Here is a 15,855-nt window from a genome sequence, read left to right on the forward strand (position 1 = left end):
TAAAAAATAATAATAATTTTTAGACAGCCACGCGAGCAGCACTAGGGTTACGCGAACAATAACAACAATAATAGGACAGGCTAGATACTAGCCTATATGAAGCTCTCTGTACAGCAGTCTCATTCATTGTTTTACTTGTGAGCTTTAATCTCTTTCTGTCAAGTCGAGAGGGTGTTAGCGAGTCTCGCTCTCGTCTTCTGTATTCTTCCACGCGGTGCCCTCCCCTACAGGCGTGTTTTGACTTGACAAAGTTGCGCGTGCTTCCTGGTTTGAAGCACTATGACCTCGTCTTCAGGTACTCCGCAAAACTCCAACAACAACTCTCTTCTACTTGTCGGACCTCTGTGCTCTACATTCCCAGTGGCACATCCAACCAGGGATTAAAGTTTTGCAGTTGTTTTTCCTTTGCGTGATTCTCAACTCTACCGAGATGCATTTACACTTCAACTGTGGGTGAAGCTCGTGCCTACACCCGCTGTATCAGGAAGCGTCTGTAAGAAAAGTGTCCGACTAAAGATCAAACTGAAGCATCCACACTGCAGCGCGCTTTGAATAGCAAAGATGTCTGATTCAGCGTCCAGTTTTCTGCATATAGGGGACATTGTCTCGCTGTATGCAGAAGGAACTGTCAATGGTTTTATAAGCACACTGGGGTAAGTGTCTTTAATTGACTTCTCTGTCTTCCTGCCTTCCTTCACCTCAGCCCAAGACCCTGCACCAAACACAGTTTACATGTTCAGTTGAAATGCAGTAAACCATAGCCATCAATTTGAATTTTCATTTCACACCAATCTATTTGTTTGTTAAATAAAATTGTATTTCTAGTCTTGAGATTGCAAGCTTTGTTCTTTTTCTCTGCTTGTTGGTTGTACTGTGGCTTACTTTTACACTTCGCTTTGATGTGTTTGAGTTTATGGTTTGCAAAGAGAAAGAGCTGCACACAGGTGTGCAGTTAAGTTGCAGAGTAAGTTAACAGCCTAGATTGTGAATCATATATATATATATATATGCACAATTTTAAATTTAAATAATGAAGCCTGTTAGTCATGGAAAGGAAAAAAACCTTGTTTAGTGTTATTCTCATTGTATGAACTTTTCAGCCCAAACAATTACTATTGTTTTAATGTCAGGAGGAAATACCACCCGTGTTTTGGATACAAGCCAGATGCAAGAACACATAGATGGAGCAAATGTTATGCAGGAATGGCTCTCTGAAACCGCATTCAGAGGCGTCCAGGGTTTTTCCTTGGGCTATTTCAGCCATTCTGCTTGATAGGCTCACTGAGTGTCTTATTGAACTGGCCTGGCAACCTAAACATGTTTTAGCCTGTTTCTTAGAAACCTTCAAAGGTTGCTATAGTTAGATGCAGGTTACCCTTGGGATATTGCCAAATATAATGAATATATAATATAATTAGACCTTTAAAGCAACTTTGCAGAGCGTTTTGGACTTTATAATTGAAAACATTTAGCAGGATGTCCTCCACAAGTGTCTAGAAACAAGGGCATTCACACTCCAGGGCAGGAATGAAGCTCTTCTAGAATTTGTGACCCATAATTCTTTATGACCACTGATACTGATGTGCCTCTCAAAGGCTTTTGAAGAGTTGTTTTATTGATATGACTCTGTGTGTGTGTGTGTGTTTACCTTCCCAGGCTGGTGGATGACCGTTGTGTCGTGGAGCCAGCTAGTGGAGATCTAGACAACCCTCCCAAAAAATTCAGAGGTATTTTATAATTTTTTAAAATAATCTTTCACACAGCTTAATGTACCTCTAGAATAATTATTGCATAGCTCTTTTGAAGTCTTGATTCTGATTGGTCAGTTGCATGTACAACCTTTGATTGATAGCTAGAAGTTTGAGGGGTCTCCCGAGAGACCTTAAAAAGAGTAAGACATGTTACATTTTAGCTAAATATGCTACCTAACTTGTATCTATAAAAACTTAGATTGTTAAGATTATTAATAATAATGATATATAAAGGAATATTGTAATATTATTGCAGTGTTTTTCTTGTTGCTAGGCCATTTGAAATGAGTTGACTATTTTTCAACTCAAATCAATATTTCATTTACATGTTTTATTTTGATACAATTTATAATGTAAAATTTTGAATTAGCTTTTAATTTTAGATTTTAAGTTTAATTTAGTTCTATTTCATTTTAATTTATTTGTATTTTAGGTTTAATAATTTTTCTACGTCAATTTACATTTATTAATTTCAGTAAGCTGCCAAAGAAACATTTCAGTCATTGTAGTTTATGAACATTGCAGTCAGTCATTTTGTGAAATAAACCTCTTTGGTGTGATACAAGTTGTTTAGCAAGCTGCTATTTATACTGTATGTTGTACTATCTGGGTCATGATGCAGAGAGATAACCTCTAACCATAAACCCGCCAAACCCTTAAACCATTGTTTGTCTGATCTGCAGGTGATTCAAAAGTTTAGTTGAGATCAAATATGATTGAATACAAAATAATTTTTTCTTTGTTTTCTGTGAAAGTAAAATTTCAATATTTCTTGTTACTTTCCCAAAATTCTTCCCACAAGAACAGTGTCTACAAAGTGTTTGAATCACATTCTCCAAAAACAGCCACACATAAGAAATTAATTGGCTGATACAAATTTAATTGTTCTTTTTTATCTAGATTGCCTCTTTAAGGTTTATCCCATGAACCGATATTCTGCCCAGAAACAGTTCTGGAAGGCTAAACAGGCAAAGCATGAGAAGGATAAGATTGGAGATATGGTGCTTCTTCAGAAATTGCAAGTAAGTGACAAACAACTCTAATGAAGCAGAACCTGCCTTTGGTTTTTAATTACAGCTGTAAGCAAAGAAGAATCTGATGTATTCAGTAGGTTTGCTTGGATGCTTTACGTATTTTGACATTTGAGCCTTTGAGCTGCGTGCATTTCCTTGTTATTAATTATTATTTTTTGTATTGTTTTTGCTCGTACCAAAGCATGCAGCTAATTTGGAACAAAAACAGAATGAGGCTGAGAACAAGAAGGTTCACGGAGACGTGGTAAAATACGGCAGCGTCATTCAGGTAGGAACTCGCATTTGGTAAAAATTATACCTGTTAATTTTCAGTCAATGTGTTTGTAAATGTGTGAAAGTATGTTTTTCTCCATACATGGATACATTTCTTCAGGACATCATTACCCCGTTTAATTATTTTGGTAAAACTTTCAAAACCAGGAGTTAAGTTCTATCAAACAGCACTCTGGTCCAGATTGTCAGACCTAAGCTTAAAACCATTTAAAGGGATACTCCACCGTTTTTTCAAACTATGTTATTCCTAAACTATGCACTTTTGGAAGTACTTCGACTCGGCGCAGTAAAAAGTCACGCCTGATCTTCTTCCCACTAGGAACCCACTAGGAACCCACTAGGAAGAGGATCAGGCGTGACTTTTTACTGCGCCGAGTCGAAGTACTTCCAAAAGTGCTATTCCGCCATACATTATAGTTATCCTTTTTAACCCGCTTAGAAAAGCGCCACGTTTTATTTTGTGTCACCATACTTGGTCGTATAACTACTCGTGTAACTGTTTTTAAATAGGGAAAACGTTGATGTGTTTGGTAACTTCTAAATTCATTGCTGCTAGATACCATTGAATATACTGGGGTAAGCTAAGTGCTTTCAAAGTGTCACCGCGCGCTAGAGCGATTAAGTGCACGCACTGAGATGAGAGAGGTATGTATCAACTCGTCTTAGTTAAGGGAATAACATAGTTTAATATGAAAAAACGGTGGAGTATCCCTTTAAGCCCTTTTATAGAGGAGTAGAATGTCAGAATTGTGCAATTATGTGCCATAAACCTTGTTTCTAGAAACAAAAGATTAGGAGTTATCCTAGTTACCCAAAGTAATCATGCATTTCATTCAAGTTTCAAGCCACACCACCAACTATGGACTCTAAAAAGAGTTATGTGACTTTGTAACTAAAACCCTCCCAAAGGTTCAAGTCCACATGCTTATGTGAAATGATGCATTTTACAGTGGAAATAAGTACAGCTGGATTTATATGTATGTATTGGGAATTGACTGGATCTTGAAAAATGGTGGTCCGGATAAAAATGGGTCAGTGTATTTGTCTGGACATGGTGCTGTATGTACACAAGAGGAGTTGGGTTGGTAACCGAAAATGAAAGTCGTTTTGATGAAAGATTTGTTTCTTCGGAATAACATGCATCAATGAATTTTGCATAGTGTGTGTATTAATTAACATAAAGGTCACTTTCGATTTTATGTTGACTTTTAAAGGCAGAAAAAGTAAAACTAACATGCCGAGTTTGTTAATGGAGTCACTACTATACCCGCGCATCTTTATCTGAGTCAGAAGAGGCAAAAAGAAATGTGTTTCCTCCCTGTTAGTGACGTCAGTTACAGATAATGTGCCAACAGTTATGCCGCACTATAGGAAACAGGCCCTTTTCCTGATACTATAGGGTATCCTAAAATAAAAAAGAGCTTCCCATACCCTGTGATTCCTGTGGGTTACAGCTTCTGCTTAGAAATCCAGCCAACACTCTTGTTTGCATAAGTTTGCCGTAAAAAAAGTTTGCCGGCTTTCGTAAAAAAAAAATACAGATTATGGTTCTGCATTTTTTTATCCCTGCCCACGGACAGTTGTATCGACAGAATTTTTATATAAATATGGTACTAAATTATTCTATTCAAATTTGATAAATGAGTTTAGTCAAAAGTAATCTAAAAGTTAGGGTAGATTGCTTACAAATTGTAATCAAGTACTGATTCCAAATAACATGACAAAAATTGTAGTTAATAAAGTAATCCATTTCATTACACATTTAAGGTAACTTTAGGTAACTTTTAGATTACTTTTGACCAAACTCATTTATCATATTGAGCTATCCCGTTTGAGCTCAAATACTTTTTGTGGTCATCCTGTTTGAAATGGAGGATACAAACAATGAGGTTTTTCAGATTTTCCATTGAGGTGTTCTCTCCATATTTACGATTCTTTGCTGCCATTAGCCACTGCCTACAACACTTTTGGTCCTTCACTGGAAACTGAATATAACCCAATCCTGCCAAACATTTACTCTTTGCATTCTTGTACCTGGGAACTATACATGTCAACATTGTGATTAAAAGTTTGCTCAGAAGGATTTCCTACTTAAGCATCAAGGTGGTATTTCAAGCTGGTCAAGAGTATCTGTAGCTGACTGGGAGTGGCCTTGGACGGCAACATACCCAGTGCATTATGGCTGTTGAAGTTTTACTACCTATTTCCTACTTATTTGGCGAAAGGAAAGAAAACAGCCCTTTTTCTCGGTTTTATATATTTAGGTAGCACAGATTTCATTTTTTCCCCCATCTTTTTACCGCATAGGCAGCCAAGTTTTATTCAAAGCTCATATTGCCAGTGGTGAATTACTCCTTTAAGAATGAAATACCTCTGTAGTCATCAGAAAGTGTTGATTAGTTTAAAGTGATCAGCTTTTTTTTTTTACTGCCATCCAGCAGGCCCACAGTAGCAGAAGAGGTGGTCCCATACTGCAGCCTCAGCGTACCCATTCAAGATATTTGCAAAGATCTATTTTTAAGAAAAAGGAAATACATTCTTATTAATAAAATTTCTTATTAAAATACTTATAGCCACAAGAGGCTTGTTGTTGGCATAATGAGTCTTGAGTGACTTGTGTTTATAAAAGGTTTTAAGACACAAGTTCAGTTCATTATTCAGTTTATTAATTATAATGCTAAATTTTTTTCCAAGTAATATATTGTATTAGTGACAACTTGTGTGGCTCTCGCAATCCTGAACTGTCCATTTTGTATTAAATAAAAAGAGTATACAGAATAGAAATGTTTATTCTAATAAATGTCTATGTGTTTTCAGCTCCTACACATGAAGAGTAACAAGTATTTGACGGTGAATAAGCGTCTCCCAGCGTTGCTGGAGAAGAACGCTATGCGTGTCACTCTTGATGGGACGGGGAATGAGGGCTCCTGGCTTTTTATTCAGCCTTTCTGGAAACTCAGAGCTAATGGAGACAATGTAATTAACACAGACATATACAATCTACTCAACAATCACACAATATTAATAAGCTATACGGGTGAATCTCATGAAACTTGTCTGTGTCATATTTTACCCCAAAATCTCATTAAAAAACCAAGACATTTGCATAAAGTTGAAGACTGTTTTTAGATCCATTAATATTTTTTACATTATGACATTATTTCCATTACAATTAAGCCCTACCCACCACCACTGTCTAAAATATACACATAAAATAATATACCACTATAAAAATATATAAATGATTTAAATTAAGCATTTACAGTGGTTGGACAATGAAACTGAAACACTGGCCAATATAGTTTTGGACTTTTCACACCTATATATTCATGGCCTGGTGACCAATCTTCTCTGATTCAGTAAGAGTGGACTGTGAAGGTTGAATTAGCAGAGCAATAGCACAGCTGTACATACAATATTGCAATCCACTCAAGATAATGGGAGACATATCGGAGTTCAAACGAAGACAGATTGTTGGTGCAGCATCACATAATGACGCGGCCACTCTTCAGGAAAAGGAATGGCTCAAAATCCCTCTGGCCACTGTGATGGACTTGTATATGTCATTCCCAAGACCAATTGATGCTGTATTGTCAGCAAAAGGAGGCCCTACACCATAATAATGCTGATTATCAAATGAAAATCTTAGAGTAGTGAGACTCAAAATAAATAAGATGGATGATTTTTAATCTGAATTTGAAGGGAATATGTACCTAATTGTCATGAAAATATCACAAATTCAATGCAAAAAAATCTAAATGATCTTTTCAAACAAGCTCCACTTTCTTTATGCAAAATATTGTGGTTTTTTTATTTTGGTTTTTGGGTGCAATATAACCATGACACACTATACACAAACACCTTTGTTCTTTAAAGGCATTTGCATTTACCTGCAAACCTAATTACATATCATAGTCTATACAAATATTGACACAAATACTCCATGCACATAGCCCACATACAAGCTCACAAAGTTAGGTAAATGCATGCAAAAGATCCTCTTACACATTTAAACAGGTTTACCGGGCTAATCCGTGTTTAAATGTTTGTAGATTGCTTCCCCCTTGTGTAAACTGATAGAGATGTACATATTTGCTTTTCAGATATCTGTGGCCATGACAGTCATATTAAGTCCCTCATTGAATTGTTTGTACTCCATTTCAGGTGGTAGTTGGAGATAAGGTGATCATGAATCCTGTAAATGCTGGACAGCCTCTCCATGCCAGTAGTTATGAGCTTCCTGATCACCAAGGGTGCAAAGAGGTGGGCATGTTCAAGAAAATGTGATCAGTTTGCCTTTCTTTGTCAACATGACTGTGAAGTAGACCGAGGGATTGTGGGTGATTGTAAGCAGTCCAGATGATTATTAGAAACATTTACTTGTGGTTTAACTTGAGACATGCGGTTGCAGCCATCTCCAACATGTATTTGTTGTCTGAGATTAGTGATGGCTCTGTAAAGTAAAGTAAGAAAAATGAATAAGCTGAAATGAGTGCTGTGTGCCATTGTCTTTTTATAATGTAAGACTGCCACCTACAGATCAACTCAGTGAACAGCAACACCAGCTGGAAGATCAATCTGTTTATGATGTTCAGTGACCACAAAGATGAAGTCCTCAAGGGAGTAAGTGCAACGGACACAGACAAACCTGTGCTGTAGTTAATCCACGCTGTTATTTTGCTGCTTTAAAAATAAATGCTATAGCATGTTCACACATGTGGGACCTTCAACTTTTGCATACATCGTAGCCACATTTTTATCAAGTTTTATGCTATATATCCAAAGCCAAGCCAGTTATGTTGACATTTCATAATAAAAGTCATGGATGACTGTTCTGTTCATGCATAGGGAGATGTGGTGAGACTCTTCCACGCAGAACAGGAGAAGTTTCTGACCTGTGATGAGTACAAGGCAAAACTCCATGTGTTCCTGCGCACAACTCTGCGTCAGTCTGCTACTTCAGCCACCAGCTCCAATGCATTATGGGAGGTGGAGGTAAGAGTAACCTCATTCATTAATTTAGTAGATTGCATTTAATGGTAGGATTTAGATTTGGAAGTGTGTAGGGGTGGATACTCAGAAGAGCCAATATATATATATATAAATGTATTTGTGTTATATTTAGTAATGTATTCGAAATAGATTCAAGTTAATATAATAGCTGTTTATTATTTATTATTTTCTTATACTTTTATGTATGTATCATATAGCATGCAATGTGTTGCAATATGTTACGTGTAGACGTTGCAACGTATTATGTATTACGTTGCAATATGTTACGTGTAGAAGTCTGTTGTCTCAATCTTTTATATAATATGAAGGATTAATTATTTAAAAAATATTTTTTTATTTATTTATTGTGAGGTGGAAAGGTACTTTCATGATGACATAATGATGATTGTTTGCTTGTTTGTTGTAGGTGGTTCACCATGATCCATGTCGTGGAGGAGCAGGACACTGGAACAGCCTCTACCGATTCAAACACTTGGCCACAGGAAATTATCTTGCTGCTGAGGTAAAACCTTTCACATTTATAGAAATCTGATATATGGTTTAAAAATATTAAAATGATTTATTTATTTGATTTATTTGTGTTGCAGGAGAACCCAGGCTACAAAGAAAACATCAATGATATAGAGGTTGGTAAATGGCATTTTCTGTATGACTTGTTGCTATATGGCATGATAACACTGATGGAAAAAGCTTTCTAGTAAAACTTTAATCAGGAGTTGTTAAAAAATGAGTGTGTCACTTGTACTTTGTCCATAGGTGGACAGTAGCCGTATCAAGAGAAGCCTTGGAGAAAGGATAAAATACAAGCTCGTAGCAGTGCCTCATGGGAATGACATAGCCTCTCTGTTTGAGCTGGACCCCACCACACTGCAGAAGACTGATTCATTTGTGCCAAGGTATTTAATTATATGCTTTACTTTCTCTCTCTATTTGTCTTCATTCTGTGGGTAGAAGGACTTCTCTTGATTTACCCCCTAAATATTCATCTTCTCGACTGCCAACAGAAATTCTTATGTTCGATTCCGTCACCTGTGCACAAACACTTGGATCCAAAGCACCAACATTCCCATTGATATCGATGAGGAGAGGCCCATTCGATTAATGGTGAAAAACTATCTCAGTACCTACAGTACAATCTATTTGACCATAACTACTTCATGTCAAGAATTCTGTATATATTTATATCTGAAACATTTAATTCTGACTTCATTCATTAACTCAATTTTAAAACATATAATTAAAACATAAGTCATTTGTACTACAGCTTTCATTTTTATTCATTTATTAATTTATTTATGAAAGTTTTTTTTTATAATTTATACATTTGAGACTTCAAAGACAATTTTTCAGCAGCCATTACTCCAGTCTTCAGTGTCACATTATCCTTCAGAAATCATATATATACTGTATGTCCTCTCCTCCTGCTAGCTGGGCACCTGCCCCACTAAAGAGGACAAAGAAGCCTTTGCCATCGTCTCTGTGCCAGTCATGGAGATTAGAGATCTAGACTTTGCGAATGATGCCAGCCTCATGTTGAGCACCGTAGTCGACAAGTTCAACTCTGGTTTTCCCAGTCCTAATGACAGAAGGTAGAGTTGACATGACACATACTGTAAGCACCAAACCAGAGTCTCAGCCTGAGATTTTATGCTTTGTTCTGGATCCTTAATGGCTGTGGATTTACTTTTTTAAACACTTGTAATGTAAACCTGTTGTCAGAGTTTTGTGTGTCTTCTGTGCACAGGTATGCTATTAAACTGCTGGAGGATGTGGTTTTCTTTGTTGTCGATCAGTCTAATAATGGCCAGCCTGCCCTGGAAGTGACGATGAACAAGGCCAACCGAGAGAGACAGAAACTTATGAGAGAGCAGAACATTCTTAAACAGGTCTGCTTTTCAACTATTTGAAATATATGGCGTGCCTACAGTTGAAATGTCTTGCTTAGTAAATTATCTTATGCTCATACTCCTATTTTTCTGCTTAGATATTTGGGATCATTAAAGCACCATTTAAACAGAGGGGCACCGAGCCTCCTCTGCTGACATTAGAGGAGTTGTCTGACCAGAAATACGCCCCCTATCAGTACATGCTCAGACTGTGCTACAGGGTGCTGCGTCACTCACAGGAAGACTATCGTAAGAATCAGGTACTCCAGTCCATACTAACAAAGGGGTTGTGACACATATATTACAAAAAGCAGTGATGTTGAATGTTTACATGGTTAAATGGCATTCAGACTTTCTGTCACACTAGAAAAAGCCACTAGACAGCATTCAAAGATGGGCCATTCTTCGTTTTATGAGCCATTTTTCTCTTGTGCCTTATAGGAGCACATAGCCAAGCAGTTTGGAATGATGCAGTCACAGATTGGCTATGATATTTTGGCTGAGGACACCATCACAGCCCTGCTACACAACAACCGCAAACTGCTGGAAAAACACATCACTAAAACCGAGGTGGAGACCTTTGTCAGTCTGGTCCGTAAGAACAGGGAGCCCAGGTTAGTGTTTCCATCACCAACCCTCTTTGTAAGCAATTACTGATTGATGACACTGATTAAACACAGATTGCCATGAAAATTCACCTTCTTAGGGAAAGGATTTAAGAGAGAGGATAAAAATGTCCATGTGAAACAAAATGATGACTTTTTTATTGGTATTTACCAAGGCAGTACATAATGGTACATTCAATGAATAGTAAAAATTACAGATTGACTCAAATTAAATCTTTTGACAGCCCTCCCACTCAAAATTCCAAAATAGCATAAAACCAGTTTCCCACACCCTACATTCAAGGGGGAAAGGGAAAACAAACAAACAAACAAACAAATACATAGAAACAAATACAATCCCTCTCCCCAATATGTATCTTTCCTCTTTCCATTAGGTACAAAAAAACTTTTTTAATGAACAATGTATGATATTACACTTTTAAAGTGCCCCTATTATGCTTTTTCGAATATTACCTTTCGTGCAGTATATAGCTGTTTGTGAATGTAAAAGATCAAAGTCCATGACAAATAAAGTTATTATCTCCTAAAAGAATTTTTTTTTCTGAACTGCCAAAATGAGTCGTCAGTAATAGCAGTTTCACTTTGTGTTACATACCTACGTACCAATGTAACCGATTTGCCAGGCTATGGCCTTCATTGGCTGCCTGTGAACAACGTCTACTTTGACCCGCCCTCAAACACTTTAGTTGTAGCTGAGGCCTAGACGAGTTTGGTTCGTGTTGTTGACATGCCGCGAATCCACTTACAGAAAAAAACGACGCTATCGTTACTGTTTGCACTTTGTACATAAGCGCTGAGGAAGCCTCTGGAGCTGAAATTCAGATTTGGTAATAGGCGTTTTGTTTCCGACATGCACTGTAAGCAGTAGACCAATCACAGACTGGGCCGTTTGACCAATCAAAGCAGAGTAGACTGGCGGAAACCTTTAATGCTTTTAATGCTTTTAATGCAATCTATTATAGGAGAGCTCCAAAACAAAAATAGGAACCCTTTATGCCCTGAAGGCATTTTTAGAGTTGTTTTTTTCTGAGTGACATACACAAAAGTAAAGACTCATAACTCCAAATATATTGCAAGGAGAGTGAAAAGGTAGGTATTCTTTGATAGAAAACATTTTAGGAAATTTTTAGGGAAAAATAATTCATTACATTTGGACATTCTCATGATGAGAAACTGCTGATAAAAGACAAACCAAAATTATTTATTATAATTTTACATATCTTTCTTATTTGACATGCAATAACTCAGGAAGGAAATAAGGTAGGAGGACAATTCTTTTTTGGTAAAGTTCCCCTACATGTGAACTGCATCTGGATTAAATTTTGTGGTGATAGCATGAATGTAATCAAAATGAATTATGTTGATTTTGGACTCATTTTAATCCTGATAATCTACTGTAAATAATGACGTGCATTTTCCAAGATAGGAGCATGTTACATAAAGTTACGAGCGAAAACGTGACATAAAAGCCGCATCTGTATATTATTTAGATATGGGTTTTGCAGGGCTCCAAGTACAAAAACTAAAAATGTTAGATGCTATTTTGGCTGATTCCATTATGTGGTTGCTTAGTAATTTGATTACAAATATTTTGGGGGGTGGGGGGGGTGGGGGGGTGGGGGGGGGCACTTTGGGTTTAAGGGGTTAAAATAGCATAATTGCGAGCAGATGGATGACAAAATCTGGATTTCAAGATCTGATTGTCTGTAAATGCCTGTTACATGTCGTTTATTTTGGTTTCCAGGTTTCTGGACTATCTGTCAGACTTGTGTGTGTCCAATAATGTAGCGATCCCAGTTACTCAAGAGCTGATCTGTAAATGCGTGCTGGATGCCAAGAACCAGGATATTCTCATGAAAACTGAGTAAGTCTACAAAAAACCACGACGTTTGTCTGTCTTGGGTTATGTGCTTGTGTGAATACTTTTTGTATGTGTTTGTGAAGGCGTCGAGCCGCTAAGGACACACAGCATACCTCTGAGTACATGGAAGAATTTGGAGAGGAGGATGAAGTTTGGCTGATCTGGTCTGAGAAGGAAAATGAGATCCACGAGAAGAGCATTCGACAGCTTGCCCAAGAGGCCCGCCAAGGGAATGTGCATGACGAAAATGTGCTGACATATTACAGGTACTTGAGAAGGGAAATAACTACTGCTGTCAATAAAACATATTAAAACATTTTTTAACTGATTGTACTATATAAAAATTGACAGCCGTGGAAATAACAGAAGAAGATTTTTAATTATAACAACATTGCTGGACAATTATTGTAAAAAAATGTATCTTCTGCTTACATCCATACAAATTGTTTTAATGTTTTTTTTTTTTTTTGCCCCAGGTATCAGCTCAAACTATTTGCACGAATGTGTTTCGATCGTCAATATCTGGCCATAGATGAGATCTCAAAGCAGCTGGATGTGGAGCTGATTTCCCTCTGTATGATGGATGAGGCTCTTCCCTTTGACCTACGGGCGTCTTTCTGTAGACTCATGCTACATGCACACGTCGACCGTGACCCTCAGGAGCTTGTGACACCCATCAAGTTTGCTCGCTTGTGGGCCGAGATCCCCACCTCTATCAGCATCAAAGAGTGTGTTCACATACCCACACAATCACATTATATATGACTTGCTATTGTGTATTTTTTTACAGCATACTTTTAGTCTTTTATGCTTACCAAGATTGCATTTATTTGATCAAAATGACAGTAATATTGTGAAAAATTATTACATTTTAAAATAACTGTTTTGTATTTTATTGTAATGTAATTTATTCCTGTGATGCTGATTTTTCAGCATCATTACTCCAGTCTTCAGTGTCAAATGATCCTTCAGAAATCATTCTAATATGCTGATTTTGTGCTCAAGAAACATTTCTTATTATTATCTTATTATTTTATTACTACTGAAAACAGTAGTCCTGCTTAATATTTTAGTGGAAACTGTGATACATTTTTTTCAGGAATTTTAAATGAATAGAAAGTTCAAAAGAACAGCATTTATTTGAAATGGAAATCTTTTGTAACAGTGTTAGTCTTTATTGTCACTCTTTTGATCAATTTAATGCATCCTTGCGGAATAAAATTATCAATTTCTTTTAAACTTTTGAACGGTAGGGTATGCAAAGACATTTTTTGTATTGCATTATTCATTATTTAAACAAGGAAAGGTGTAATCATGGTGTTTGCTGTTTTATGTTATAGTTATGACTCTCACCTGGACTACTCACGAGACAATAAAAAGAACAAGTTTGCCAATACAATGGCTTTTATGGAAGAGTACCTCAACAATGTTCTCATTGATGACCTGCCTTTTGCCAATGAGGAGAAAAACAAGCTAACATATGAGGTACAGTTGCATATTGTTATTAAAATGAATGGTCAAGATGACACAAGTGGTGCTCACCTCACTGCAAAGCAAAATTACATCCAGCCCTCCCCCTCTCTGGATGTAATGGCTGGAGCTGGACCTAAGACAAAGTTTAGGGATTGGGTTATGGGTAGGGTTATGGTGTGGCTGGACCTTCAAGCTCCACCCATTACGTCCAGAGAGGGGAAGCTGGATGTCAAGCACCTTGCAGATGATAAACTGTCTGTGAAACATGTATATGTTACATATTTGACACTAATATTTCCAAATCACATTCAAATATTTGCTTTATTTACATTGTTTGTAGGTGGTGAGCTTGGCAAGACATCTCATCTACTTTGGGTTCTACAGTTTTTTTGAGCTCCTTAGGTTAACTCGTACTCTTCTGGGAATCATAGACTGCACTCCAAGTAATGCTACGATCAACCCACTGTTTAGTGATGATGGCAGTGGTTAGTATTCAAGAACAAGAAAACAATTCAATATTTTGTGTGGTTCAGATGAACACAAGGCTCCAGATGATGACTAAAATGGTCACATTTTTCATGTGAACTCATAAATCATTCTTCTTAGGTAAGAACGTCAGGCGCTCTATTCATGGCATGGGTCAGATGATGTCCACCATGGTGCTAAACAGGAAGCCGTCCCTTTTCTCGGGCCCTGGTCGCCCTGGTGCTCTAGACAGCCAGGCTGGCAGTAAAGATAGCATTGACACCCAGGACATAACTGTCATGGACACCAAACTGAAGATCCTGGAGATATTACAGGTAGATGCTGTCGAAGAAGTTAGCAACAGCTTTGTGCTGTCAGTGCTGGCAAGATCTAAAACTTCTGGTTTTGTGCAGTTCATCCTCAGCGTGCGCCTGGACTATCGGCTTTCCTTTCTACTCTCCGTCTTCAAGAAGGAGTTTGTGGATGTCTATCCCATGGGTGATGCGGATGCAACACATCATACGGAGCATGAGGGTAACTGATGTTTAGACAAATATACCAAATGAAACTGTTGGATGAATGTCAGAACCTACCTGCTAATCAAATAACATATAAATATAATCAATAAACAATCTATGAAATAACATTATAATCAAATAACAACATAGTAACAATTCTTCCATTCTTCTGTGAACTAATCCCTCTATTCTATTTTTCACTGTTGTGTTTGTCTCAGAGCTTCGTTCTGGTGAGAGTGGCAATGTTTCATAATTTCTTGATTCTTAAAATGAATTCCTTAAAGATGAAGTGTGGAATTCTCCTTTCACTTAATATGCAAGACATCTATTAGTTTGTATTTTGGAAAAATTATTTGACATTTGTAGTTCCATTTGTTAGTGCTAGTGGCGCAGAAATAACACACTTCACCTTTAATGGATGACCATTTTAAATCATATTAAATTTAGATTAGTAGTAATCATACTTGAATTTGCTTTCTAATTGTGCGTTCTAATTATTTTTTTATAATAATTTAAAAGCTTCCATCAACCTCCAGCACATTGGAGAGCAGGCAGAGGCCATGTTTGGAATTGGGTGTGTTAATGAACAATTAATTATATTTTCACATTACAATTCATCAAAGTTAATACAGTGCTTGTGACCTACAACCTCTCATTGACCTCTGACCGTACAGTAAAGGAAACAGCATTCTGGAAGTGGACGATGAAGGGGGACGAATGTTTCTGCGTGTTCTGATCCACCTCATTATGCATGACTACCCTCCGTTGGTTTCTGGGGCCTTGCAGTTGCTCTTCAAGCATTTCAGTCAAAGACAAGAAGTCCTCCACACCTTTAAACAGGTAGAGTGTACAGCCCACTCAAACATATACAAACAACTTGCTTTTATTGGTAAAAAGATGTGCCGAGACACCCTCAGGTCCAACATCTTCAGGTAAAGCCTATTCCCAGATGTGC

The 15,855-nt window shown here is 37.2% G+C and overlaps 1 protein-coding gene across 2 annotated transcripts in view; it reads left to right on the forward strand.

The window, feature by feature from the left end:
• The first annotated feature begins 239 nt into the window (after window positions 1-239).
• Window positions 240-15,855, forward strand: part of itpr3 (inositol 1,4,5-trisphosphate receptor, type 3) — a 31,967-nt gene continuing 16,351 nt past the window's right edge. For both annotated transcript variants that reach the window (XM_079898038.1, XM_079898039.1), the window contains exons 1-25: window positions 240-653; window positions 1,657-1,727; window positions 2,652-2,773; window positions 2,967-3,053; window positions 5,876-6,034; window positions 7,223-7,321; window positions 7,598-7,681; window positions 7,907-8,053; window positions 8,478-8,573; window positions 8,659-8,697; window positions 8,828-8,967; window positions 9,076-9,175; window positions 9,500-9,660; window positions 9,816-9,957; window positions 10,056-10,217; window positions 10,399-10,571; window positions 12,328-12,447; window positions 12,528-12,710; window positions 12,921-13,172; window positions 13,785-13,929; window positions 14,258-14,402; window positions 14,524-14,717; window positions 14,796-14,916; window positions 15,420-15,474; window positions 15,575-15,740. In XM_079898038.1, the coding sequence (XP_079754164.1) occupies window positions 562-653; window positions 1,657-1,727; window positions 2,652-2,773; window positions 2,967-3,053; window positions 5,876-6,034; window positions 7,223-7,321; window positions 7,598-7,681; window positions 7,907-8,053; window positions 8,478-8,573; window positions 8,659-8,697; window positions 8,828-8,967; window positions 9,076-9,175; window positions 9,500-9,660; window positions 9,816-9,957; window positions 10,056-10,217; window positions 10,399-10,571; window positions 12,328-12,447; window positions 12,528-12,710; window positions 12,921-13,172; window positions 13,785-13,929; window positions 14,258-14,402; window positions 14,524-14,717; window positions 14,796-14,916; window positions 15,420-15,474; window positions 15,575-15,740 (3,255 nt within the window). In that variant the 5' untranslated portion in view covers window positions 240-561. The remainder of the gene's footprint in view (window positions 654-1,656; window positions 1,728-2,651; window positions 2,774-2,966; window positions 3,054-5,875; window positions 6,035-7,222; window positions 7,322-7,597; window positions 7,682-7,906; window positions 8,054-8,477; window positions 8,574-8,658; window positions 8,698-8,827; window positions 8,968-9,075; window positions 9,176-9,499; window positions 9,661-9,815; window positions 9,958-10,055; window positions 10,218-10,398; window positions 10,572-12,327; window positions 12,448-12,527; window positions 12,711-12,920; window positions 13,173-13,784; window positions 13,930-14,257; window positions 14,403-14,523; window positions 14,718-14,795; window positions 14,917-15,419; window positions 15,475-15,574; window positions 15,741-15,855) is intronic.

Source organism: Squalius cephalus (assembly GCF_949319135.1).
Source record: "Squalius cephalus genome assembly, chromosome: 16".
Classification (NCBI taxonomy): Eukaryota; Metazoa; Chordata; class Actinopteri; order Cypriniformes; family Leuciscidae; genus Squalius; species Squalius cephalus.